Source organism: Rhineura floridana, chromosome 12, assembly GCF_030035675.1.
Source record: "Rhineura floridana isolate rRhiFlo1 chromosome 12, rRhiFlo1.hap2, whole genome shotgun sequence".
Lineage (NCBI taxonomy): Eukaryota > Metazoa > Chordata > Lepidosauria > Squamata > Rhineuridae > Rhineura > Rhineura floridana.
Window position 1 is genome coordinate 2,722,713 of NC_084491.1, and position 25,729 is coordinate 2,748,441.

Sequence of the window (25,729 nt, forward strand, 5' to 3'; positions counted from 1 at the left end):
GAGGAACCAAGGAAGGGAGGAGAGGGTGCCCGGCAGCTCTGGCTCTGGCTGGCTACCAGCAGCAGCCAAACTGCCCCTCCCAACTGAAAAAAGAAATGGCAACGAACCGCTCCCCCTTTCCAGAACGCAGCAGTGGCCAGCCAGTCTTCTGGCAAGATATTTCCCTCACTTAAGCCTCTCCTCCTCTGTTTTCGTGTGATGGGTGTGTGTGTGTGTGTGTGTGTGTGTGAAACAGAGAGAGAAAAACTCTGAGAAAAAGCAGCTGTTTCCCAAGCACTATGCTTTGCTTTGGGGTTTCTTGCAGGATAAGGGAAGCCCCCCCCCAATTATCCCTTCCCCATCCCCAGAGCTTCCCACTCATGTGTACACAATGCTGCAGGATGTGAACTCAGAAAAAGCACCAGATAGTGTGGCTGTTTGGTTGCTATTCTGAAGTTGTACTTTGCTGTGGAAGAACAATGATTTGGTGCTAGCAGCTGTCCCTTGGAAGCACCCCTAGAACAGGACATAAACCCTTGCAATAAATGAATAATCAGTTTTAGTCTGGTTTACTGTCATTGTCACAACGTCTTGCCAAGAAATTCTGTGAATTGCAGTTTGGTCAGGGAGCTGAGAAATCTCTGTTAGCACAGTGCCGCACCCTTCACAAAAACGACCGTTTCCGGAGGGAGAGTATAGGGTGTTCTTTGAGTTGGGATGAATATTTGGCCTCCGATTATGAGAGAAGCAGGTTTGAATCTCTCCTGTAAAGCCTCTTGCAATCATGACCAGAACTCCCCCCAGCCCTCCTCCACAAAGTATTCAAACTGCATCTTCTGTCTGCGTAAGTGAGTGTTGGAGCAGATCCTACAACAGCAGCAGCAGCAGCTTTCCGTCTCAAATTGCTTTGAATAGTTGAAAGGCTAAAAGACCGAGTGTGTGGGATGAGCACAGAAGTCCTAGATTAATCTCTGCTTAAGTTCTAAACCCTGGCCCTTCTCTGTTTCCTCCTTCAGTTATTTGGTGCTCTCATTCCCTCTCTTGTGCATGGTCTTTAATCCTGTCTGTCAAATTCAGTGTGAAAAACTTTGGAAGTATGCAAGCTAAGGACAGGAGAGTTGCAGATCTCAGCTGTAGCTGAGTGTCCAGCATGTCAAAGACCTTTGCGTCAGCCTCTCACATCCCCAGACAAAGGCAACCTGTCACTAGACCAGCCTTTCCCATGCGAAAAAGGCTTCCAGGTATTTTGGACAACAACTGCCCACAGCTCTAAAACATCTGCAGAGCACCAAGTCGACAACAGGACCAGTGGTCTGACTTGGTATAAGACAGCTTCCTGTGCTCACAGACCCACCCCATACGTTTAAAGCACTCTTATACCACTTTAATCGTTATGGTTCCCCACCCCCACTCCAGAAGACTGTAGTTTACCCCTCACAGTTCCCAGGATCCTTTGGGGGAAGGCATGATTGTTAAAGTGGTACAAGAGTACTTTAAACGTATGGTGTGGATGTGACCTGTGCTTCTAAACATGTTTTTGTTTAGGCCACTAGGTTTAATGTCTCGTTTGTAGAACACTTAATTGAAGCAATAGTAAGAGCTGCAGTCTGAGGGAAGTTAAGAGAGCTTTAAAATTGCGAAGAGCGGCTTCTCTGTGTGACTGAGCCAAAGGCATCTCGTCTTTCAGCCACTGTGCTTCACTAGCTTTCCAAAGGGTTCTGTTCTGTCCCAGACATGAATGATGAAAGAACAGGACAGGTGCTCCTCCCCTCCCCACCCCACCCCCACAAGCAAATGACACTTGAACAGAATTTGTTTTAGTATTTTGCTCTGATATGACACAATGATGAATGAATGATGAACAGATAGGACAGGTTCCCCCACCCCTGCAAGTGAAGCACGTATTTCTTTGTAAAAAGTAATGAACCAAAAAGTGATAATGCTGGATGCATTTCATTTACTTTTTTGCTTTCTTCCCCTCCCCCTCCACACTTCACATCAGTGTGCTCAGAATTTATTGCTTCAGGCAACAGACTTTTAAAAAACTTTGATTGTTCAAGCAAATGTGTGAGACATTTCATTGACTGGATTAGCAAAACATAAATTACCTCAGTTCCTTAAAAATATCATAAAGTTTGCCAGGATTTTTTTTTAAAAAAACCCTCCCACTGATATCAACAAAAGCCACCACCAGCCACAATACTGACATCTGATCCAATCTTCTCACGGTGCAAATGATCCAGTTACATCTGAATAGGGTTGCCATATTGCTCGGTTAGCCAGGTTTACCCGGATTCTATGCATGCCACCCGGCGCCCGGCTAGACCTTTAGGTGGCCCGGATTCTCAGCTTTAATTAAAAAAAAAATTAAGTTTCTAGGTGGTCCGGTTCTCGAGATATACATAAAAACGTCAGCCGCCCCCCCAACTGTTAAATCTTTCTTTAAACAGTACTATATAGTACTATAGCACTTCGTAGCTTTAACCCTGCCCGTTCAGCATTGCAGCCAATCAGGGATTGTGTTTCAGTTTCATTCACCTGAGGCAGTGTCTAGAAAACAAAATGGTGGTTCCCCCCCCCCCCGTTTATCTGAAATCTCATAAATTGGGTAAGTATATACATTTCAGTTTCTTTTTCTCTTGTGTGCAGGAGTCAGATCCTGGGCAGTGTTTTCAAAACCTTCCTAATACTTGCTTTTGTGAGGGTAAAAGCATGCTAATCCCATATGCCCAGAGTAAATCCCATTGAATTCAATTGGACTTACTTTTGAGTAGACATGGTTATGAATGTGCTGAAAATCAATGGGACTTTGGAGTGAATGTAAAAAAGAATTGTGTTTGTGCCCTCCAGTCCTATTTTAAAGCAAGTAGGCAGGGCTTACTTTGGTATTACAGTTTTTATTCTGTAGGAAAGTAATACTGATTTTTTTTAAAACTAATACTGATTTTTCGGCAATGACCAGCTGGTTTGACAATAAACTATTATATGGGCTGTATGTATTTATACATCTGAAGTATGTGCGTGTGCGTGTATGGAGTCTTTCCAACACCCCTGTGAGGTAAGGTTGGAAACCAAGGCAGCTCACAACAAGAAATAAAGCCATTTAAAATCCAATAACCATAAAAACAAGTATAAACAGTTGCAAAACAGCGTAAAGTGGCATGATTCGGAATTTTGGGTTGTGTGAATGAAGTTGCTTATCACTTGAGGTTGCAGTTCTGTCCCTGTTTGAGTAAGCCCCGCTGAATACGCTGGGACTTGCTTCTGAATAAATAAACTTAGGATTGCACTATAAATATCTTTACAGTTTGTGTAAATAATAAATATATTTGATAGTCATGCTTATATAAATATTTCTTCATTTATCGTATTTTTGGTTTTTGGTTATGAATCCTGACTGGTTGTGAGATGCTGAGTTTTCTGCCTTACTCATAGGAATCTTGTTGTGGTTGGTATGGTATTACATTTAGGAAAGTGTTACTGCCTTCTGTGTTTTTTTCCCCTATTTGCATTTCACTTATCTTTAACCTCACTCCGTTACAGCTATAGAAGCAACAGCAGCATATGCAAGATAATTAACTCCCATTAGTGATAAGAACAAGAATTTATAATTATTATTTCAATTATAACAAGAGGCTCATCAATACTTTGAAGAGGACCAGATATTTATTTTCTTTCTGAGCCCAGGACTGGGTCTTTCATGATGCCCGGTGGGGGGGGGAGCAGGAGAGTAGTCGATAAGACAGACATCTTGGCATTGGTAATCTAATTAGCAAGGTATGTGTGGGGTTGTTGCACACTTCCAGGCCCAGTTTCATTTTGAGTATGGAGGTGGAACCTGTGTAGATGTGGTTGATCAAAGGGAGAAGAAATTTTGAGTTAAGCAAAGCTCTGCTTTTATAAAACCTAAGAAACATACAGTTACTTTGAATGTCTGAGTGCCTGCACCAGTGGAATACTGGAGGAACTTGTAAAACTTGCTGCAACAGTATTTAGAACTGAGCATGTGGCATGAAAGATTCCTTTTCCTAACATTTTGGCTTCTTGTTTTTCTCCACCCACCACATCTTTGAAATATATCGTATATGGTTAACCGTACTGCTGCCCTGACTTACTTTATGTTTGTTGCTATTTTGTGTTTTTATTATGTTTTTATATTGATTGTGTATTTTTATTGTTTTTATTATATTTGTAAGCTGTGCTGAGCTCTGTTTTTAACAGCAGAAGGGCAGGATATAAATCCTCATAATCAATCAATCAGTATTCCATAGTGTTGGAAACTAGAGTCTAGGCATTTAAGGCTGAAAATGTTGCTTTTTAAAAAAAGATTTCTCATATCTTTCCCCAGTTTTTGGTGGTAATTCCTAGGCACAAAAACAAAACAACTGGACAATCCAAATTTTAATATGCAAATAATATGCACAATATGCAAATAATATGCAAATACTTTACATAATATGCAAATACTTTACATAATATGCAAATTAACCTGCCCGGATTTGTGGAACTGGAATATGGCAACCCTACATCTGAATCCACACCCATGTCCAAAAGTAGTGGAGTTCTTCACCATCCCTACGATTACTCCCAAAGACATTTTTGTCTGCCATTTCCATGGCAATGGCTGGGCTTTCTACCTGCTCAAAGCTTCTACCTACTCCTGCTCCAATATTATACCCATCTTTGCCAACTTGGTGGGCTCCAGATGCTGTACACTTCAGCCCCTGTAAGCTCTAGCATTATCAGCCCGCACTGGCTGGGGCTGATGGGAGTTGTAGTCCAAAACGTACAAAGGGCAACAGGTTGGCCTACTTTTTAGTCTTTGAGCAGGGGCCACTTTCCTTTGCTGAATGCTTGAGGCTCAAGCAGATGTTTCTTGAAAGCCACAAGAAACTATTTCATCATTGGCTAGCTAGTTGGATAGGAACCACTTACGCCTTCTGCTTGCTAACCTCTCCACCCCCAGAAACCAACCACTATCAAATCTGTCTGAGCTGGGGCAGGGGTGGAATGGCTTATTTTTGCTCCTGATTTACTGTGTTTTAATTTGTGTCTCGCCAAATGCAGAGACCTGAAAGATACAGACAATGCCACCATATTGAAGGGGGGGGAACCAACCCAAAGGCGCAGGGTTAGCCCCGTGCTACCCAGGGACAATGAAGGAAGCAGTTACAACTGAATCCTAATATGTGCTTTGATTTACAACAGCCCCAGCAAAGGCTGATTCGATCTGGGAGGAAGAGAGTGACACGTAAATAGCCTTTTAATACAATTATGTAATGCCAAGGCTAGCAGCTCTGTGGCCTCCTGGGCAGCACCCGGCCAACGGAGCCCCCACTGCTGGCCGAGGCCTTGAAGCTCCACGCAGCCCTATAGGCTGACCATCCTGGAGGAAAAGGAAAGAGGGAAGAGGTTGGGGTGGAGTGGGGAGCTGGGAGAGATAACACCTGTTATCACTGTTTCTCCTCTGTGACTAGAAACAAAGCCCTGTGAGCAAAGATGGAAAGAACCGGGCCTGCTTAGCCTTGAGAAGACTGCGGGGAGATAGGATAGCACTTTTCAAGTACTTGAAAGGCTGCAACACAGAGGAGGGCCAGGATCTCTTCTCGATTGTCCCAGAGTGCAGGACATGGAATAATGGGCTCCAGTTGCAGGAAGCCAGATTTCAACTGAACATAAGGAAAAACTTCCTGTTAGAGCAGTATGTCAGTGGAACCAATGACCTAGAGAAGTGGTGGGCTCTTCAATACCGGTGGCCTTCAAGAGGCAGCTGGACAGGAACCTGTTGGGGATGCTTTAAGTTGGACTCCTTATAGGCCTCTTCCAACTCTACTGTTCCATGATGAGTCTATGATTCTGTGGCCTCCATGTACCTGCATAGACAGCCACAAAAGGCCAAACCAGACACAGTAATTTCATGTATTGTGACTGGAAAAGAGAATGCTTTGTCTGAACAGCGAAGGTCCTGGGTGCAAGCCCGTTACCTTGATGGGAAAAATGAGATTAAATGGCACGGTGAGAGCCAAGGATAGGCACAGTTGTGCTAGCTGGGGCTGATGGGAATTGTAATCCAAAGCATCTGGAAAGATCTAGGTTATGAAATGCTGACCTAGATTATTTCATACCTGATGAAATGAATTTGTTTACATCTTCATGCCAGTTACTTTAGAATGTGCATTTTATGTGTTTTGTTTTTACAGAGGAAAAAGTATAGAAGGAAACGAAAACATCTCTGAGGGCAAAAAACCTGTCACTCAGCACCATCTTTATAGGCAACTAAAATGCATGTTGTGGCTGTGGGGGAGAATAATATTCAGCCACATTCTGCCCCCTTTCCCACCAGACGTGCCATTGAAGTGAATGGTTCCCCACCCTATTCTTTCTAATCCACAAATGCCTTTCAGCATCACACAGCCTAACGTTCCATGGCTTTCCATCCATCCAAGCCACAAGGCAAATGCCAACTTTCACTGCTTTTGTTCCACTGTCGTTGCATTCCATCCCAAAAACGGGATCCAGATTTTTAAAATGGGAGAGAGAAAAGAATATGTGGCTCTTTTGAGGCCTTTAATTCGTGTCCCAATACTGCACCTGTCTCTAGGCCAGGTGCCAGGGAGCAGAGAGACAGGTTGGATTATGTGTCTTATTCGGGGAAATAATTGATTGTTTTGATGGATATTGAACTGATGACATAGTGTAGTTATCATCCCTTTCCAGGGGCCTTCCCCAGCCTGATGCCCTCGAACAGTTTGGGACCACAGCTTCCTTCAGCCCCCACCAGCTGATGCATATATGGCAGGTGCTCTGCAGGAAAGGGAAGATACGTCATTTCCCCTTCCTCATGAAGCATTCATAGAATCATAGAATAGTAGAGTTGGAAGGGGCCTATAAGGCCATCACAGAGAGAGTTTAACCCTACATCCCCCTAAACATAAGCCAGGCTACTCATTATAAGCTGTTATGTGTTCGGCCAGGAGTGTTCACCCTTTGGCCCTCCAGAAGTGGCTAAACGCCAACTCCCATGAGCCCCAGCAAGCACGGCCCATGGAGAGCCAAAGGTTCAGGACCTGCACTGGGCACTACTTCCAGAGGACTGAGCAGGCCAGCTTTCTCTATTTCTTTTTCACCCTTCACTCATGACACTTCATGTCTCAACTAACTGAGCACAGTCAATTTCTTCAGACCAGGGGTTAGGAACCTTTTTGGCCCAGTGGCCACCCCTGTAAGCCAACTTTGACCCGCCATATCTGACATCATAATGATCTTAAGTGATTGACAGTCAAAGTTGGCCTGCAGGGGAGAAAGTGACCAAACAGGATTGAGCTCGCCATGCATCAGCTAATTATATGAAGAGTTCAAGTGTGCTTTCTGCAGGAGAACTAGTGGAGAACCTGCTGGCACACCCGGACCAAACAGGATTGAACTTCCTGCCCATCAACACGAGGGGAGTTCAATCCTGTTTTGCTCTTGCAGGATCCAGCCATGGCTCCACTTATCTCACACCTGACGTCACAGATGGCATCTGGTGTGGGGCAGGTGGGTGGTGCTTGAGGAAAAGGGCTAAAAGGCGTGGTGGGCAAAATTTGGCCTGCAGGCCAGAGGTCCTACCCCCCCCTTTAGATTCCTTCCCCTACTATAAGCTCAACATTTTCTTCATCCTGGGATCTTACAGGTGCTTGTCATTTTGGATTTTTAAAAAACTTGCTTTTCTTTTAATTTAGAAATTGATATGCTTCTGCATATTTAAGGAGTCCCACAAGTATGTAGAAACCACTTCCTTATTTATGGATGCCCCGTTTAGGTTCCACAGTGTTAGGTAAACAACCACCTGAGTTTGCTATTAGAGGGGACGATAATTACAGGTATTATTCACTAATAGGAAAAAAAAACCCTTACGGTTAAGAACATACCTATAGCCAACAGATATTTCTATCAAACTTTAAAAAGTAGGGAAATTGGGCAGCTATAGTGAATGCACCAGGGGAGCAGGAGACCTGACCTCCTCTCTGAGATACTGTACTGCCCTAAGAATTTGTAAAAATGCAAACACAATTTGGGTTGGTCTTTCACAGTCCAATCCACTTCCTGTGTAGCTTGGATAGATTTGGTAACATGTGCCTCTGAGCATATGGTGAGTGGTGACAACACCTGCCATCTCCAAAGATGGAGAATTACACTTTTGTATGTTTCTTGGTGTTCTTACTTTGCTTCTTTCCTGTGTTACAACTGTTTCTACAGAGAATCTAACCTAGGAAATTATAATTTTTTTCATTATTCATCCTATAAATCTGTGTCAAATTTATTTTTATTAATTTCAAAGCATTTTTGTTGGTCAATGTCATACGATGGTGAAGACAGCCTTTTGTGCTTCAAACTGGAGGTTATATTCAATTTCTATTTTGGGTGCATTAACAGTTGAATCTGAACTGCAGTGTGATGTAAAATCAGACTGATTACAATATGTTACTACTTCAGGAATGACTCTAGCTGTTGGAAAAAACAAACTTGGCCTGCCCAAGATGCATGTTTTCAGCCTGCTATGCTTAAACCACTCCACTTAAGGAAAGGTAGGCATGGTCAATTAAAAACATAGAGCACACCTAGAATTTTGCTAGAATATATTTCACCTCCCACTGTTTTATCTTGTGAAAACTGAGACACTCCTAATGTCCACTGGAGACTATTCTGCAGAATAGTCAGTGTCATGATTCTACAATTGTTTTTGGAGTTTTTTAAGTGTAAATTTTGCAAAATGTTGCTGTGCTTCACATATTCACAGAAACAGAAGCAAAAGAAAATGATTTACTATAGAAAACTTCACTAAGATTGGAAAGTAAATCAAACATATTTAAAGTGACTATCTGAATTATATCAACTGTCTTAATATTGTTGCTTTCTCCTTGCTAAAACAAGACTAGCACAGCACATATCTTGTTTCTGTTATTTGGGCTGATTGCAGGTATTGCCACCACTCACCATATGCTCAGAGGCACATTACCAAATACTTCCAAGCTACACAGGAAGTGGATTGGACTGCGAAAGACCAACCCAAATTGTTTTTGCATTTTTACAAATTTGTAGGGCAGTAAGCATTTCTGAGTTCAGGACTATAAGTTTTGTAAGAACATAACATAAGAACATAAGAAGACCCTGCTGGATCAGGCCAGTGGCCCATCTAGTCCAGCATCCTGTTCTCACAGTGGCCAACCAGGTGCCTGGGGGAAGCCCGCAAGCAGGACCCGAGTGCAAGAACACTCTCCCCTCCTGAGGCTTCCGGCAATAAGGTTTTGTTTTGAAATGAGTTTACGGGAAGCATCAGAATGGCATGGGGGTATTTTTAATTTAACATTGCAGAATGTGAAAAATCCGTGCTGGCTATAGTATACAGCCACTCTCGTGGTTATATAATCAGAATTGGCAGGTTCTGTAGAGACATAAACATGTTTCTAGTGCAATGTCTCCACAACCTTTGAGGGGGAAAAATAGAAAATCAAAATTCCGCACTCCAAAAGCTGAATTTGCTTATTTAGCAAACATTATTCTACCTATGAGGAAGACCAAAGAAGTTATGTATGTCACTGATTCCCATTTCCTGACAACCAAGTCTGCTTTAGGAATCCCTAAAGCACTGAGGTTTCTTCAGACATTCATTGGTTTCATACACTTCCAAGCAGATCTTCATAAACACAAGGAGCAGAAATCCTTAAGAAAAGGCTGGGATTGTTAGGGAGCTAAATTCTGCACCCTGTGCAGGATTCTGTGCGTATCCAAAATTACAGCATGTGCAGCGCTTTGTCTGTATCACCTCTTGATGTCAGGTGCTTCTGTACTGAGCAATCCCACGTTTGTTTCTCTTTCAGGGTCGCTGCATCACTTTCACCAGAGTGAAGACTTCTCAGGCTCCACCAAAGTACCCGCTCAACAATGCATACCCTCCCCCATCTGCACCCCCTGCCCCCATCTACACCCCACCGCCTCCGAGCTCACCAACGCCTCCCACCCCATCTCCGCCTTCCACACTCCCTCCACTCCCACCTCCTCCTCATGCTCCTCCCCCAAATCGGGCTCCACCCCCTTCCCGGCCCCCTCCTCGCCCTTCTGTTTAAAAGTCAGGCCTCTCTCCCCCAGAAACATTTCTCAAGTCATTCCCAGCAGGACTGTATCAGTGGTATTCCAGAGACGGCCTTAACATTCTGGGTGATGAGATAAGCAAACCACTTTTAATTTTTGCAAAACAAAAAAAAAAGTCCTAAAGCCTCAGGTGACTGGAAAGCATTCAGTTCAGGAGGAGTCTTTGGCATTCATCACTTTAAAAGGAGAAAGAAATGGCAGTCTTACAACACAATCTGTCACCCGCCCGACAGTCCCAGAGAGCAGCAGTCTTTTCCTGTCAGGTTGCTTCCCATTCATGCAGAGAGCAGATCATCCCTAAGATGAGTGGCATCTCAGGCAGAGAAAGCAGCTGTGACCACAGAAAGCCATCCCTATGGCCCACGTCGATATTGCTGGTTTCCTCCTCTGACACGTGGAAGGAATTTGTGTACGTCCCTGGATTTGATACATTGCGACAAGGAAGGCGGGGGATGCAGTTAACGAAATACTGCTATATTATAATGAAGAACAGATGACTGAAAGGAAAAGATCGCTGGGAGTGGAGACTTCAGTGCTTCACCCTTTGAAAAAAGCAGCATGAAATGGAAAGGTCAGCCTTTGTTATGTTCGGAAGGAGTCGAGAGAAGTGGCGCAAATGCAGCATGTGGCTAGATGTGCTGGCCTTGCCCATGTCTGTGACATTTCCAAAACACACATGTACAGGCACCAAGAAGTGGTTGATGCAACTGAAAAGCACCGTCGATATGCCCGGCAGGATCCTTTAGAACTGTGTGGCAGCTTAGGTGGTGGCTGGCTTAGCAAAACAGCTCAGCTCCCCAGTGGCAAGAAAGAACGGAAGGGAGGGGTGTTCGATGCAAGCGGTTTTCCAGTGAGCAGAGAGATTCAGTGAAATGGCCTGAACTGCCATTTAAAAGCAATTAGACAACTTTTTCCTTTAGTAGTGCCTTTCAGATTCTCACATCCATTTTTGCATGTTGATGTTTAGACTCTTTCAGTAGATTTGTTCGTGCTGACCTGGTCTCATGAATGGTGCTGATGCGTGTGTAGACTGAGCAAGAGTTACTACATCCTGGTTTTTTCTAAGACATGTTAAGTTGCACTCTTGATATGTGTTCAGAGTATTTTGGAACTGAGAGTGAGATGGACTCTGACCTGGGAGGCATGGCTTGTGGGGCCGTGGGAAAATCCCTCTTGGCCTCAGAGGCCGTCTCTAAAACAAGGGTCATCTTCATGTACGTAGCGGGAGGCAGCCATTCTTGTCAAGGTGAACTGCAGGTTGTAAACACTTGCAAATTAGAAGTGCTACCTGGATGATAAATAGTGGGTTGGAAATTGGTTCAGTACACGTGCATGTCATCTGAAAAAAACTTACCATTTATGACTCTTGCCTCCCAATGCTTGTTTAAACACAGGAAAAACCCTATGTGATTTGTTTCCCTTTTCTAAGGGACAGTTCACACCAACACCGAGTGCCTCCCCACCATTGGCATTTCTGCACATGTCCCCTCTATCACTGAAGATCAGTGCAAAAATTCCTCAGTCCTGCATGTGGGGATGTTCCTGACTGGATGGCTTCAGGCAGGAAGCACATGTGGGAAGGAGCCCTAGTCAGTGGGAACTCAGGTTGTGCATGCCAAAGGGCCAAGATTCTTTGACAGCACCACCTGTTAAAGGCACCTGGGGGTTGCAGAACTGAGAAAGACCTCAGAGAGTTGCTCTTAGTCCCAATAGATAATGCTAGGCTAGATGGGCCAATGGTCTGACTTAACTATAAGGCAGTGTCATATATGTCCATGCACCCAATGGAAACTGGCCTTGGTTAAGGGTGGGGAGTGCAACACTCTGGTGCTGGGGCAGTGCAAACATGTACAGTGACACTGAGCCTCCCTAGAGATGCACTGGTTGCATTTCATTCTTCTTTGCTCTTTATAAATGGGAGCTAACTCAAGTTTCCAGTCCTGCATTTGTACACGTCATAACCTGTAGTAGAATGTCTGACAACCTGCCTTAGTAACAGAGGTGTTAGAAGTAGATAAAGTAATTGCATCATTAAGGGCAAACTTCTGTGCTCCACAAGTGATTGTTAGGATCAGTTGTCCACAAGGAAAACACTTCTTCTAATGTTTGTCTTTTTATATAAGAGTTTTAAAAATGATTTTCAGCATCCTAAAGTTGTTTAAAATAGTGAGAGGTGTGATGTAGCCAGCATTTAGTGCTTCAAGCTGACATTGATTTCATTTACTTTCAAATGCTTAACCCTCTCTCATTGGAATTAAAATCAATGTAATCTAAAAGTGCTCAACTTTGGCTACCTTGCACTCCCAAGTTGCAACCTTGCTAAGTGGGTGTTCAGGCAGGCATAGAAGTCACCGTCAACAGTGCACAGAGAACTCTTTCACATGTGTTTGCCCTTCGGTGCCCCATTCATTTTTATGGTAGGTTGCGCAGAAGTAGTTTTGGGCAAGTGCAGCCATAAGGTGGCCTTACATATGTAGGCTTGGTTATTTGGATGTTCTGAGAATGCAAGGCAGCCCCATAGGTTATGTCTGGGCTGGGACACTTGGACTGTTACAGCATGTGTTAGAAAAACAAGCCTGCCCTTGATCTGCACATCTACTATGCAGTGTACATTGACTTTCCCAGAGAGGGAACTTGCACGTCTGCACTGCCAGGAGATGCATTCACATTTTCTCAAGGGGAGATGTGTGAGACAGTTGAATGGATTTTTAAAGAATTAGACAAACTCATGGCAGACAAGTCAACCGAAAGCTATCAGCCACGGTAGGTGAATGGAATGTCTAAGTTTGTAGGCAGAAGAGCACTAAGCAGCAGATGCTGGGAACAAACTACTGGGCCATTGATCATCTTCCTGGTCCTTCTTTTGAGCTTCCCATGGCCATTGTTGGAAACAGAATACTGGGCTATGTAGACCAAACACAGCAATTCTACTGCTGTTCCCAGTTTTTTTTGCTGCAGGTTGCAATGTTCAAAGCAACCAAAAGGCAACTTTCTAAGGTTGCAACTCAAACAACTAATTAGTCCAACTGAAAAGAGCCAAATCGGTGTCTCCGTGGCAGTGGTGCCAGCAGAGATGCCCTGAGCTGAAGACAACCAGCACAGAGAGGTTGAACTGCCTCCCCTTCCCCGCCACAGCAACAGCTACTTTGTCTGCAGGCAGAACAAAGCAGCCTTCTGTAAGAGCAAAGGCACCACTTGGACACTGCCCGGTCACAAACCTCCCCAAAAATAGCCTGGTTTGGTTTGCAGGTTGTGGCCAGTTCTGTCACAAGACTACTTTGAAGCCCTGGCACAAGATGTAGCTGGCCACCTTTTAGCAAAGGTTGAACATCGCCTAGCTGAGTAGATGTTTAGCTTGCTTAGAGATGGAGCGCTCAATCTACTTGGAAGTTCTCTTGCACAAGCCTCAGAGATGAGTTGGGAGAGGCACAACAGCACAACTTGTAACAGGTTTGCCAGATAACTTCCCGAGAGATTGTGCTTAGAAAGTATAAAATAAATGGGATAATGTAATAAAGTAATTTGGGAGGAGGTCTGACACATTACAGATCTTTGAAAGTGTCCACCAAGTTTGGAATGAAAATGCTTTTAGAAAATTTCAATTCTTTTTTAGTATTAATTCAGCAGTAACTGGAGTTACATCAGAGGTAGAATAGATGCATTTTGACAGCCTCTGGTTTTATATGATTCCCCAATTCTAAATGAAAAAGATTTAAAATCTGAGGATGGAGGGAGGAGAGAAAAGAATGAAAAAGTGTAAATCAGGCCAAGGACGGTTTTTAAAAAAAATAAGTACAGTAAAATTCTCTGCACAAGTTAAAAGCAATATTCCAAATCTGTGGTGTACATATTATTGTGTGCTTGCCATATTTTAAGTGGAAGCATTTCCTATCCTGTGTGGATAAAAGATCTTTTTTTTTCATGTTGTAGTAAATTATTATAAAGCCAATGATATTTCATGGCATGTTATTGTATCAAGCTGTGCTTGTTTTTGTTTTAAACCTCTCCCCTTTATGGTTGTATTCCCTTTATTAATGTATGAATATTTCCTGTAATGACGAATGCCTGCTTTACAGAGCATTAATTGTAATCACAAAGACTTTTGGGTATAGTACTGTGTATGCATCTTAGTAGAAAATCCTCAGATCTCATTGTACTGAATATTCCAAAACTAGCCATTTCTAAAGAGAGTTCTTTACATAACAAAAAGGAAAGCGATGGAAGCAAATGGGTGATGGTGATGATGCACCTTCTGTAAGTTCTGGAAGAACAAATCACATTATTTTAAAGACTCTCACCCCTTCATAGGCACACAGATTCAAACAGTTGAATAAATGTTGATAAATCGATCAGATCTTTCTAAACTACTAAGGTGGCCACCGAGAGCCAGTGTGGTGTAGTGGTTCAGTTGTTGGACTACAACCTGGGAGACCAGGGTTCGAATCCCTACAGCCATGAAGTGCACTGGGTGACCTTGGGCCAGTCACTGCATCTCAGCCTCATGAAAACCCTATTCATAGGGTCGCCATAAGTCGGAATCGACTTGAAGGCAGTACACATTCATTCAAGGGAATCACTAGAATCATGTATTATTCCTAGAAATATCAAGACTCAGTAGCCCAGTCATGTCATATCATTAATGGCGGCCAATCTACAATTCTTGGATGACTCTGGAAGGATGGAGAGAAGGGAATGTTGGCAATTGATGGAGAGGATGTAAGTCAGACAAGAGCTTTTTCTCTCTCTGTAGATTTGGCTACCTTTGGCAGATGACTGTTCAGCAAGCAGAAGATTCTTATTCTGTGCCCTTGGCTTGTTTGCATGAATCATTTTTAGATAACAGCCATTATTCTTTTCAATTTTGATGTTATTAAAGAACTAATTCGAGTTCTGCCTTCATATAGTTTGTAAAAATGGGAAAAAGCTGTTGAAGCAGCATGGCTGGAAGAGACAAAATGGTTTGCCTCCCTTCCATTTTGTTGTATTGTGGTTGTGACAGTTAAGCCCTCAACACTGTTAAGTTGCTCAGGGAACCAGTTTGAAGACCAGCTTCTGTAAGCGAAGGAAGAGTTGTCTGATTGGGATTAAAACCTCACAAAAGAAGAGGTCCTTAGAAAAAAGTAGGGAAAGGTAGCTGAGGAGACTCAAAGAATGATGCGGAGTAGAACAGAAACGGAGAAAGATCCTGTGGAAAGATGTGAGGAAATGGGCAAACCGGGTGGAGGAGGACGCTGAAGAAAGGTCATACCACTTAGGTTTGGAGGGCACTTAAGTCGGTATACTATTAGGAAAGGGGAAGTGGGGGTGCCAACATGCTGTGGCTTGAAAAGCAGGGAGTGGAAAAAGTAGGATTGAAGCAACACAACACCTGGGCCTGCTAGAGAGGAAAGGCGGACACAATGAGCAAAGAGGGAAATGGGTCAGGCCACAGATGGGAGTCACAGGTGCAGGGGCCAGAATGGGGAGAGAACGAGACCCTCCAGCCCTTGTGGGAGACCCTCAACGTCAGCCATGGCCCATTATTAGGGGTAATGGGTTGGAGGCTCCCCATCCTCGGCTTAGACCCTGAGGAGAGGATCCTGTCAGTTGCGTCACTGAAGCATTTCGATCCCAAGACCAAAGGCTGCAACGAGGGCTAGGAAATAGTGAACAAAAAACCTGGGACTTCCTGTCACACATGGACTTGAACCAAATAGCCAAACCTTTGCCAGTTGCTTCGTTTGTTGTCTGACACAGAGCCCCAGCCACACAGCTAGAGGCATGGGTGCTGGTGTCCCAAGGTGGCGTCAGTAAATAGCTGAATTTGTAAGAGAATGAACCCTGCTGGTGAATTCCAGTTAACAACAATCAAGGCAAAGGCTGATCATTCAAAAGTGATGGGAAGGACTGGGGAGCAAACATTTGTATACAGTTAATTCAGGTTTAAAAGGCTAAACTGCAGTTTGCAGAGCAGTGGTTGGCAACCAATACAGGGCTATCAAAAGCAAGCTGTGCAATTTTGCACTCCCAATCTTTACAAAAACAGGCATGCACTCTAGCTGGCAAGAACCCTTGCTGTTGCTATTTTAATTCACAGGTTGCTCCAGGTGGCTCGTGGGTGATTCTTGGTATTGGAAGAAAGCAAAAGATCAAGGATTTCCAACACAAAGTCATGGTAAAGTTGGGCACTTTTTTTTTTATTCAAAGAGCAAAATACAAAAGAATAAGCTAAGAATTAACCTAAATGTTAAAAGTCTACACTCTGTAGAGCCCACAGCACAAAATCAGCACAGAGTGGTCCCCAAAAACCATGATAAACTGTATATGTACATTCAAAAGGACAACAAGCAGAGAAACAGCTAACATTTTGCTAAAATGTTCCAGTTTTAGACACACACACAGCAGTCAACCATGTCCGTCTTCTTCAGGAGAGCCAAGAAACAAGGCAACTTGGAGTTAACAATGCTGGCCACAATTACTGAAGACCAGACTGGTGGATTGTTGAGTTACATGAGTTCACTCTGTTGTTAACAGGCTTGCAGACTTCTGGAACTGTGGTGTTCAACACAAGGGGAGCACCCCACACAGAGAGTGGTGCAGGAAGATAGCACAGACCTTCCCACATCAGCTAGCATCACTTCAAGCCACCTACAGTATAAGGCAACATGCTAACCTACACATATTCCAATCAGTTCTGCCCTGCATACATATATGTAAAGTAGCACACATCAAAAGTGGAGCGAAGCCTTCTCCAATAGCCCTGCATATTTACAAAAAGCGGCCTTTCCCCTTTAGATAGTATTACTGGCACTTCAGACACATATCCAACAACCATTGAGATGGAAGGAAAACCTGCACCTTGACATTACATAACACAGACATTTGCAAGGTTTTTTGTTTTTTTTTAGCAATGCAAGACTTCACAACTATCCAGAGTTCAACTGCAGTTACGGGCTCCTTTAAACCTTGATTTGAATAGCAGGTAACATTTTATGGCGAGCGCATCAACATTCAAGGCTTTTCGACCAACCAGAGATATGTGTCGTGAGCTTATCCCACTGTCCTTAAATCAGACAGGTCCCCATAAATGGACAGGGCAGGAGGGGCAATGTGCCAGACTTTTCTAGCTCCACTGCTGCACAAACTCAGGAAGGGCCCCCATCAGTGTGTCCCTAAAGCCTCCCTATCGGGACATTTATTTCTCCGATACAAAAGGATGCCAAGAACAAAATGTTGTTCAACTTAGCTCTGTAAACTGGCTTCTTCACCACTTTCCTTCGCTTCTGTGCAACCCACGATTCTTCCACTGTTAAAATAGAGGAGTGAAACCACTACCTCGCCAATGGATACTACGCACAGCCCTCTGATGCCTTCTCTGTCCCATCAGTGAAGGACAAGGGAACTGGGCTACTCATTTGGACCATCTGGAATTTTGCCATTCATAGTTGCACCATCAATGGTTTTCACCCCTGTTATATTGGTCGGGCCTAGGAGCTCTTCACGACAGCTCATCTTTGGTCTTCATTTTATATTGCATGTTCTTTCATATGACTCACACGGCTTTTCTCACAAATGTCAACAAAACACTAGACAAAACGAATGGCTGTTTCATTTCTAAAATATTTTCCTATACAGAGCTAGAGAAGAGAGGGGGAACATGTCTTTGTGTGGTCAACTCAAATGGAATAATATTCCCCATCTTCCTGCAGCCCTCTCTGGCATCTTCACTGCCAGCTCAGTGCTGCAAATATGTTTGATCAGCCCAAACAGTCAGCGACAGAGGATGCATTTGCACAAACGCTTTTGCCCCTGTTCTTACACCCTGCCCAAAATGCCAAAAGGTAATGGTTGCTTTCTGCAGCAGGCAAACACTTTCACATATAGGGTACACTATATACACTACCCTTCTCCGCCACCCCCTTTTCAGCTCAGCACTAAATGGCACCCTGACCTCTATCAGTTTACTTGGAACACATTCACATTGACAGATTTGGGGAGGTAAGAACATTAACTGAAGAGCTGTGTTCCAAATAAAGTTAACACCACTGCTCTGATTCTACAGAGATCATGGTGGCAACTGGTTGGTACAGAACTGAATTGTATCCTCTCTCACCCATAATCCACTTCAGGGCTCAAAAGGTCACCCAACCATCTAATATGCGCTGCAGATGTCTCTTCTGACTGCAGCCCTTTTATGGTGAGGTATGTCATTACTATGTTGTGAAAACAGGCGCCTTGGAAACTGAAGCCTACTCCATATCAACATGGCAAATTTAAGTGATGCGCCTTATGATGGCTTTAGCACACTAATGACGAATGCAAGACCGGGCCATCACCTCACTCGGGACTCTGCAGGGCCAGCCAAACAGGGCTCTTTCCACGTTAGGCACTGCATTTTTAGAATGTTTTGACAGGGATACAGGAGTGGTATCGACCTCAAAAAGTGGGGCTTGTGCACACAAGGAAGGATGGATCAACACAAAACTGAGCAGGCAACTGAGTGCCCAAGGGACCACTTCTGCGGTACTTATTTTGGCAAACTGCGCCCATCTTTATCGTGAGACGGGGTGCAGAAGTCCTTTATGCTACAGGCCCCTTCAAAATGGTAAGTTCTGCGTAGATCTTGTATGCCGATGACCGAAAATCCCTGTGGAATGGAAAAAGGTTGTGGCAGAGCGTAGCTTAAGGGCCTCGCTCTCTGCTCTTATGACTCCCATAACTACATTCTCATTTCCCATTTATGTTCTTGAAATATCTTACAAGCCTGAATATCCTGATAATGACACAATTTAGCACTATGGAAACAATCAAGGTAGATAACAAATGAGGAGATTACTTTTTAAAGAGAAAAACTATACTTTGAAATGATCATTAACAATGAAGTTGGCATAGCCTGTGGATCCAACATTTAACAGTCACAAATGCAACAGAATTATAAAGGTTCTTGAACATAGGAATAAGATTTGAACAAGGAAAGGTTTTTAAAATCATTGTCTCCGAGTACAGTACAGAAGAGAGTGTCTCTTGCTGACATCTGCCAAAGCATTAGTGACAGAGTACCCTACTCAACTGTAACAGATTTGGCCAGGTTTCTTGGAAAGTCAACCTGGAAAAGAAAAAAGATATCCAAATTGAAATAAAGCGGCCATTATAAGACTTCAGTGCTTTGTCCCAGTCCCCAGTGCTCTCTCACAGTTAACTTGATTAGCAAGCCAGAAAAGCTTTCCTTGCACTTAAATCAGCTGGACACACAGAGGATTACGATGAAGAACTTCAGGCTTACGTGATTTGTGAAATACAGTCTATGACAACAGAGGTGTCCATCAAATGCAATGACATTCTGGCTGCTTTACAAAGCACAGATTCAGAAACATGCCTGCCTGTCTCCAGAGCACCCATGCTAGCGGCAAGCCTCCAACTTCACCTGCCTTCTGTGGGCTGCCCCCTTTTTTATTTTGAGCAAGGGTCTACCCTGTTCCACTTTCTGCCAGAGCTACAAGAGCTCCCACCGGGAGCGATGGTTTCTCGAGACTTTCTCATTTTCTTTTGCGACCCAGGAACAGACTTTCTGGACCTCCCTTTGGAAATCTCTGCCCTGTCTAGAAGGTCAGAAGAATCTATGTTGTTATTACAAGTACAGAGGCATCAGAAACCATTTTGAGGGAGTAAAGTACTATAACAAATAATTGAAAAAGTATTTCACACATTCTTAACAAAGGCAATAGTGTGCCTGCTTTGCAGACTGCACCTTAGCCTCGAATTAAAACAAAGCAAACCCTGTCACGTGAAGGTGAACTAAATCCTTAAATTCAGGTTCAATGGCCAAAGGAAACAGATTCCTCTTTTCAACCACTCACTGCCACACCTTCTAACATGGCCAACTGTTCTCCCTCGGCCCCAATTTTCAGCCCATTGCCCATTTTTCTATTGGAAAACTATCTTTGAAAATTCACCACAACCCACTCCGAGGGTCAACCTTTCCCATTGGGCTCTGCTGGAAGGAGGGATTTGATTTGTGGGATACAAATCAAATAATAAATAAATATTTTTTTTGCTGGGCCTTAGCATCTCTTCCTAATTCTAATTCTAATTTAAAGTCATTTTAACTCACTTGCACTGTCCAAGGGCAATCAGATGCATGTCTTTTCCAGAAGTAAGTGCTATTAAATTAATCTGGACATACTCCCAGGCAAGTGTGTATAGGATTGCAGCCTTAATATAAAGAACTTATGCTAGACACATTTGACAATGAAATGCAGCAAGTCCAGAGCCCCTTCAGTACAAATGAGATCTGCGTGGCTCAAGGGATGGAGAATCTTCCTTGGGCCCAGGAAATCCAGAGTCCAAAAGCTTCTTGCCAAGTAAAGAGAGTTAAAGGGTTAAAGTGAACAGGCCAGCTCAGGCTGGAGGAGGTCCAAGGATCGCTTTTTAGGGGTGGTACTTACATCATAGCCCCTGAGTACTGCCAGGTGGAAAGCCAGAAGCTGCAACGGAATGACGCTCAGGATGCCCTGCAGACAGTCCACGGAGTGGGGGACTTTGATGGTCCGCTTGTTGTTTTTAATGGTCTCAATGTCTTCCTTATCGCAAATCACAACCGGCCGCCCCTGCAAGGAGCACAAGTGGGATGACAAAGGGTGGGGTGGGGCGGGCCGCTCCTCCCAACGGGCCAAGAGGGTTGCTTGCACCTTCTTCGCCAAGCGTGCTGGGCCTCAGTCCAGCTTTCCTCCCGCGTGAGGGGAAGACGAAGCAACACAGAGTGCAGCCATCCTTTCATCACGCCTGTTCTGCTTCACAGGGGCCTGATGGGGAAACGGCTGGCCAGAGGAACAGCACTGCTGCTGGCAGCGCCCCTGAGATTAGAAAGTGGGAGGGGGACAGGAGAGAGCGCCTCCTCCACCGCTATGCAGGAAGCCCTTTGGGGAGGGTGTTCACTTGCACCTTCACTGCTCTCTTGACATCTGTGAGCTCTGGTTGCTGTCGGATGCCATTTTATGGCGGCTGTCAGCTGGTGAGCCCAAGCGCTAGACCCCAGGCTGTGACTGAGGGGAGCACTCTGTCACTCTCCCCTGCAACAGTCCAACTGGCGCCTGCCCAGAGCATGTCGGTGCCTGCTTGGCAGACCACACCCTCGCCGCAAATTAAAACACAGCACACCCTGTCAAGTGACGGTGAACTAAGTACTTAAATCCAGGCTCAATGGTCAGAGGAAATGGGTCCCTCTTTTCAACCACCCACTGCCGCACCTTCTAACATGGCCAAATGCCATGCCTTGAGGGGCGCAAGAAAGCACAGCACGCCTCACAGTCCTCTTCTGAAGCTGAGCTCTGTCTCTTGCCACCTGCACTCACCTGCCGCGCCATCACTTGCTGCAGAGCATTCTGGCACTTGGTGTACGTGTTGTCTCTCATGATGATCATGATGACCGGCATCAGTTTATCAACCAAGGCAAGGGGCCCATGCTTCAGCTCACCAGCCAGAATGCCTTCCGAGTGCATATATGTGATCTCTTTGATTTTCTACAAAGAAGGCACAGTGCAGTAGTCAAACCCAACAAAGCTCCTGTCCAAAATAAAAATTCTCTCTTCTAAGCTCCCCATTTGGATTGTCATTAGAGATGCAGAAGGTGTTTGAGAGAAGGGGGGTAGCTCTGAAATCCCTGGGCCAATCATGGCCACACTCCCAAATTTCACCTACCGAGAGGAAGCTGTGAATTTTTTTTTTTTTTTGTGGGGGGGGATATACCAATAATGGAAATAACATGAGTAAGAACTCGACCAGCCCTCTCATCCAACAGTTTCCCTCTTTATATACATGGTGAGTTTGAAACACCGACAAGGGGTGGAGGGGTGGGACGGAGAGAACAGAACATGGCAGCAGCCAAGGCTCAAAGGGAGGGCTCCTCTGAGTGGCTCCCACATTGCTGCTGTGCGCTCGGGGGAGCATCGGCTCTTATCCTTAACTCATTCAGCAGACAAGATTGAAAAACTACAGCCCCCAAAGGCAGTGGGTCTGAGCAAGCTCAGGAGTCTTCATCGCAGGGAGCTGGCAACCTAGGAAGAGCTTTAGCCAGAGGTCTCAGCTGCTGATCTCTGTCCTTCCCCACAATGGAAGGAAACTAGCAGACAGGGAGGTCTGGCAATAGCTGAGGAGTTCCTCTAGACCCAGGACTCCCCCAGAAAAATCCAACCTGTTCTATACTGAGATGGGCCACTTTTGCTCATCATGAGTCCACCGCATCCTATGCAATGTTTCTCAGACACTTTCCTGGGCTAAAGAGAATGATGGAAGAAGATACTTTATGATATTCCAAAGGCCAAGCTGTGTATCGTCAAACCTTAGAGAAGCGACCGAGAGCTGATAAGATGGGGCAGGGCTTATACTTATTTATACACAAATTGGTAGGGGGAGGAGAGAAACATGTTAACGGATGTTGACCCACCAGCCACAAGCAACCCACCAGCCATGGATAGTGGCTCCAGAACCCTCCAGCTAGTGACTGCCTGCCCAAGACTACAAAACACAAAATATACCCTGGAGATTGTAGAACGTGTGGTAGCTCACAAGAGACGGCTCATGAGCTGAATTTAGCTTAGGGGATCACAAGATTTGCAGGCCTGATTTAAAGCTTACCCTCCTGCCTGACCTTTAGAAAATCTTCTCTTGTCTCTCTGGAGTCCATTTGTTGCCAGGGATTGCCCACATACTTTAAATCAGCCTTCTCCAATTTGGTGCCTTCCAGATCTTTTGAACTGCAACTCCCATCAGCCCTGACCGTTGAGAGTTGCCACCAAAACATCTGCAGGGCATCTAGCTGGGGATGGCTGCTTTAAACCCTCTCTTTGTGGCCATAATGGGCAAAAAACATGCTTATTGGAATGTCCCGCCCCATTTTCTTGCACGTTGCCAAATTTGACACCCAGAACTGTGGCAAACCCATCATGCTGGATAAACCTCCTTTTATTATGGAAAGAAAACAGAATTCTTACCAGAGCGCCTTCCAGGCATGTTGCATAGTGATAGCCACGACCCATAATGAGGACAGACTTCTGGTGGTAAAGCTCTGTAGCCAGTTTCTGAATTTCATCGTCCGTGCTCAGCACCTCTTTAATCAAGTCTACCAAGAGTAGCAAGTGGGAGACAATGTGCAAAACTCAGGGACCCTTGCAATCACACTAGATACCGTCTGCTCATTGAGACAGTTACTAACATTTGGAAACTGTCTTTACTGTGGCATTTAAAAGCTGTAACAGCCACTGCGCACATCAGTGGGTCTTCAGAGCATAAAAGTAACGGTCGTGTGGAACCACCAAATTTTAAAAAGACTTTAATTAGTACCACAAATTAAATCCTCCAACAGAACTCTGAAAAGGGTTCTTGTAACCTTTACAGTAACACAGAGTGGCAGATGCATGGCCTCTATTGCGCTTAATGCAACAAATAAGAACCAAGATATGCTATTAGTGCAATGCTTCTTGTGGCTTTTAAATGCAAACGTTTTGTTCTCCTGGAGGCATGACTGTTTTCAATTTCATACACAGCTTCTTATTTTTGCACAAGCCCATCTACCACAGCTGAAGAGTCTGCCCACAGACATCATCTGTTTATTTCGCCTATAAAACCATCTTTAGGCTGCCTTTCGTCCCCCAAAGTGGCAAATGCCATCAATTAAAAATATGCTATAATCAAAACATATGACCTTCCTCTTTCAACAAGCCTTCTAAGTAGAGACCTTATGCCAGTCTGTGTTGGATGCTTTTAAGTTCTTTTTATGATGTTTTTAAAGATGTTTTGTTTTGATGTATTTTAAAGCATTTTGTGTTTAAGATGTTTTAAGAGTGTTTTTAGTGTTTTTGTTTACTGCCCTGAGCTCCTTCTAGCAGGAAGGGTGGAATATACATTTAATTACATAAATAAAATGAACAGAGCTCAATACCACAATAAACTAAAATACATTCTCACTGCAGGCGCAAATCCAAAAGTTTGGCAAACAAAGCATACTAGATATTGAAATACCAATAATGAAGGGGCTAACTAGGCTTCCTGAGGTCCACCATCTGGGCGCCAGAACCAAAAAGGCCCTGTCACTCAACCCAGCCTCTGATAAAGGCAGGATGCAGAGTAAGGCTTCTGGCAAACAGCGCAGTCAAATATCCCCAAATATCCTGCTCCAAAACTGTTTAAGGCTTAACAGATAAATAACCAGCACTTTGAACTGTGCCTGAAAATGAAGTGGTAGTTAGTGCAGATTAACGAAGACCAGAGTTACATGCTTCAGAACTAAGCTTCAGAAAACACTCCAGCTGCTGCAATTTGTGCCAGCTGAAGTGTCTGATCAGTTTTCAGAGGCAGACCCATGCAGGGCATGCTGCAGTGACTCATCTATTGTGAATGAGATGAGATCGCTCTAGCCATCTACTCTGCCGCTTCATAGCCCCCAGCTTCTTATAAAACCAAGGAGCAAGCAGAAGAGGGCATTCAGGAGCAATCAGGTTACCCACCAAGGCTATTTCCCCATTCCAGAAGCTGACCACGTCCTCAACAGAACCACCAGTCATGGTGACAGGAAAATCACCCAGAGCATTCAAGAATCCATCAGGATCCATCAGTCTCCAGGGCTGGGCCATCTCAAAAGGCCACCAACAGCTCCATCCACTCAGAATGAAGCACCTAGATAGGTAACGCCACCTTCCCGCCCACCAAAAACAACACCCAGACCTTGGTGCCCTCTGAGAAAAATCCAAGGTGACCCAACTGTCCCATTCTTGGAAACAGGATGTCATGTAGCTAGAAGCGCTTGACCTTGCAGTGTGGGGCTTGTCTGGAATCACATTTTGCATTACTTCATGGGGCATTTGTACATACCTGGCAAAAGCTTGAGGCCTCGCATTATTTCTTTCCGCCTTTCTTGCATAGAAATTCTGTCATCGCACATCATAAGTGCAAACATCACTAGTGACACAAGCTGGCTTGTATAAGCCTATGGAAAGAGAGGAGATTACAGTGCACAGTTTGTCTGGTTTGCTGAAATACTCCAAGTTATCCAAAACATACATCTGAAAAGCAATTCAGCAGGGCACTGCTGTGGTACACCAGGACACAGTTGGGGCTCCAGGTGCACCAAGGGCTTCACTACTTCACTTTATCCTGGCACAAGCCTAGCCCAGGGCAGGCCTCCTGAATGGCATCCAAATGAATTGGCTCTTCCGGCAAGGAAGCAGGCACAAACTCCATGGCAATGCCATCACCACCTACTAAGGCATCTATTTTACCTCTAGGAACTGGGTATCGTCAGTCAGCCTAGTTCATACCAGGCATCTAACCTAGTCACTCTCAAATGTCTGCAGGCAAACAGGCTGTTAGCACTGCAGGAGCAAGGGATGGAGGCTTTCTGCAGTGACTGCATACGGGGTATGTGTGGATTTGGCCTGGGAGCAACTGCAGGAGAAGGCAGAGAGGGAGGCAGGCAGGGGGCCGCTGGGTATTTGGGAGCACTTATGGGATTAGGAATTGAGTCTGGGAGGGGGAGCAGGGAGTTGTGCCTTTGAGCCCAGCTCTGGCAGCAGCAGGACGTACAGAGGTGGAGGAAGGAGAAGTGGCCTGGAGAATTTTGCAGGCCAAGTTGGGTCAGAAGGGGGGT

The 25,729-nt window shown here is 44.6% G+C and overlaps 2 protein-coding genes across 3 annotated transcripts in view; one reads left to right on the forward strand and one right to left on the reverse strand.

Moving 5' to 3' along the window:
* The window catches only part of ANTXR1 (ANTXR cell adhesion molecule 1), a 206,328-nt gene extending 191,331 nt beyond the window's left edge, over positions 1-14,997 (forward strand). The window contains exon 18 of the mRNA XM_061592451.1: positions 9,840-14,997. Coding sequence (XP_061448435.1) covers positions 9,840-10,085 — 246 coding nt within the window. The 3' untranslated portion in view covers positions 10,086-14,997. The remainder of the gene's footprint in view (positions 1-9,839) is intronic.
* A 1,268-nt stretch (positions 14,998-16,265) lies between these two features.
* The window catches only part of GFPT1 (glutamine--fructose-6-phosphate transaminase 1), a 42,993-nt gene continuing 33,529 nt past the window's right edge, over positions 16,266-25,729 (reverse strand). For both annotated transcript variants that reach the window (XM_061592452.1, XM_061592453.1), the window contains 5 exons: positions 24,955-25,069; positions 23,079-23,206; positions 21,441-21,608; positions 20,535-20,696; positions 16,266-19,195 (listed from right to left, as the gene is read on the reverse strand). In XM_061592452.1, coding sequence (XP_061448436.1) covers positions 19,151-19,195; positions 20,535-20,696; positions 21,441-21,608; positions 23,079-23,206; positions 24,955-25,069 — 618 coding nt within the window. In that variant the 3' untranslated portion in view covers positions 16,266-19,150. The remainder of the gene's footprint in view (positions 19,196-20,534; positions 20,697-21,440; positions 21,609-23,078; positions 23,207-24,954; positions 25,070-25,729) is intronic.